At 39.6% G+C, this 2,675-nt stretch overlaps 1 protein-coding gene across 1 annotated transcript; it reads right to left on the reverse strand.

Moving 5' to 3' along the window:
• Nucleotides 1-367: 367 nt before the first annotated feature.
• LOC142233623 (uncharacterized) lies at nt 368-2,247 on the reverse strand. Its single transcript, XM_075304616.1, has 2 exons — nt 1,642-2,247; nt 368-1,108 (listed from the first exon to the last, which is right to left on the reverse strand). The coding sequence occupies exons 1-2, from the start codon at nt 2,245-2,247 to the stop codon at nt 368-370; spliced, it is 1,347 nt and encodes a 448-aa protein (XP_075160731.1).
• Between the last annotated feature and the right edge of the window lie 428 nt (nt 2,248-2,675).

Here is a 2,675-nt window from a genome sequence, read left to right on the forward strand (position 1 = left end):
AATACTTAAATAATCCAAGCAAACGCATTACGTCCCCTTTCGATTCGGGAACCTTCAAATTCAAAATCGCATCTAAATATTTTCTGTTTGGCCTGACCGAACCATCCGAAACGATATTACCCATAAAAATCATTTCTGATTTCCTGTACTGAATCTTATTCGAATTGAATCTCACACCATTCCTTCTAGCTCGATCTAAAACTTCCGCCAACACGCTATCATGCTCCTGTTCATCTCTAGCCACTATCGCCATATCATCAAAATATATCAGGACATTTGGCAGATCACCAAATATTCTCACCATCTCCCGCTGAAACATCTCGGGTGCACTATTAAGTCCAAATGGAACCCGCAAAAACTTGTACCTTCATAAATGTGTCATGAAGGTAGTCAAATCAGAACTCTTTTCGTCCAATTGCATATGCCAAAATCCCCGAGACAAGTCGAGTACAGTAAAAACTTTCATGTCAATGAGTCGTGATGTGAAATCATCGACGGTCGGTATCAAAAAATGCTCCCGTTGGATTTGTTCGTTCAATTTCTTCGGATCCAAACAAATCCGCAAACTCCCGTCACGTTTCTCTACCACTTGGATATTACTAACCCACTGAGTGGGGTAATTAACAGGCGCTATAATACCAGCTTCTACCATATTTCCTATCTCTGACTTTAATCGGTCCAATAGACACAAGGGAAATCGTTTCCTGTAATGTATAGATGGTACTGCATCCTCCTTTAAGGTAATCGAAAAAGGCTTCGGAAATTTACCCAACCCATCAAAAACATCCCTGTTTCTAGAAATTAAATCCTCCTTTGTACTGGGATACTGGTCGACGATTCGGACATCCATCCGCTTAACTAACCCAAAATCCATGCAAGTCTGTAGCCCTAACAATGGCTCATATGTATTATTGACAACAAGAAATTCTGCCGTCCGTCCAAATCCGGTGTCCAAATCTACACATTCCAATTCTACTGTGTCCACTATATCAATCTTCGACCTACTGTAATCAAAAACGGGATAATTGTTGTTTTCATTATTTAATTCAATATTGGACTTCTCAATAAATTTCAGTGGAATACAGTTTACGTCAGATCCTGTATCAATCTTAAATTTCACTTTTTCATTAAATATACGGTATGTTTTGGTCCACCTCACAAAATTATTTCTAGATGAAGTTGAACTTATTCTAAAAAAAACATTTCTATCCAGTTCATTAGTATTAGAATTAAATTGCTCCACTATACCTGACTCATCCCAACAAATACCGAGTGCTTGTTTTTGTTTTGAATCAAATCTCTTTCCAGTTTGCTTCCGATCCTCTCTTGTCGTAGCATCTACTTCACTTTTTCCACCCCTTTCTCCGCCTCTTGCTTGCCTACAAAATTTTGAGAAATGGCCTCTTCGCCCACAGTTGAAACAGTTAGCACTTGCCGCTTTGCACGTACGACGATGTGTTAGTGTAAAGGTGCCGCCACAGTTGAAACACTTTTTTACAACAGATTGTACCAGATTGCTTTCGGTTTCAACCTTCAACACACCCGCTGGCTCGCCTTGCAGAATTACCTTGTTAGTATATCACAATGGACTGAATAGTCTAAGTGAGCCTGAAATTTAATCGGGCTGCCACTTTAACCTACCTTGTTAGTATTGGCAGATTCTATAATTTTACATTTTTCAATCACGGTCTCCAAAGTCTCATCTTTGCCATTTAAAAGCTGGAGCTGTAAATTTTTGTCGAATACTCCAATGATAATACGGTCGCGCAGCATACGACTTTCATAGGATGCACCACAAACGCATTTGAAGTCACAATGTTGTATTTGCTTCCTCAACTCGGTCTCAAATTTTGAAAATGGTTGGTGTTCTTTTTGGACAATACAATTGAATTTGAATGCTTCCATGGATATGTTTCTCTTCGGCGTAAAATACTCATCGAAGTGCGAAAGAACTTCGTCCAATTTACGCCCGGGTTTCGAAGCTTCTCCTCCGCCAGACACACCCAATAACTCGTCAATTGATCCATCGTTTGGGTATAGAGCATTGTAAATATCGATAATGTGCCTGTCGCAGATCATTAATAGTTGCGCAATCTTAACATTCTCTGCCTCTTTCAGCAACTTTTTCCCAGTCATATAAATAAGAAAATGCCTTTTCCATCCCGGCCACTGAAGCGCCAAATTCGAGCCATCCAATGGAGGTGGCATGCGGTCGCTATTCAATAAGATTTTCACTTCTGACACCATGTGTTAAGTCGGCACATAACCTCAGTAAGAATGATCGATTTTATTCAGCTTATGATACAATGACATGTTACAAACTAAAGTTACCATATTTCTGTGCTTAAAGATTAAAATGATTACAATAAAAGCGTCACTTATTACAATATATAATTATGGACCGATGTGGACCAATTTTTGCATGGCTGTTAGAGACCATATACCAATATCATGTACCAAATTTCAGGCGGATCGGATGAAATTAGCTTCTCTTTGAGGCTCCGCAACCCAAATCTGGGGATCGGTTTATATGGGCGCTATATATAATTATGGACCGATGCGCCCCAATTTTTGCATGGTTGTTTAAGACATATACTAACACCATGTACCAAATTTCAGCCGGATCGGATGAAATATGCTTCCCTTAGAGGCTCCACAAGCCAAATCTGGGGATC

Source organism: Haematobia irritans, chromosome 1, assembly GCF_050003625.1.
Source record: "Haematobia irritans isolate KBUSLIRL chromosome 1, ASM5000362v1, whole genome shotgun sequence".
NCBI lineage: Eukaryota > Metazoa > Arthropoda > Insecta > Diptera > Muscidae > Haematobia > Haematobia irritans.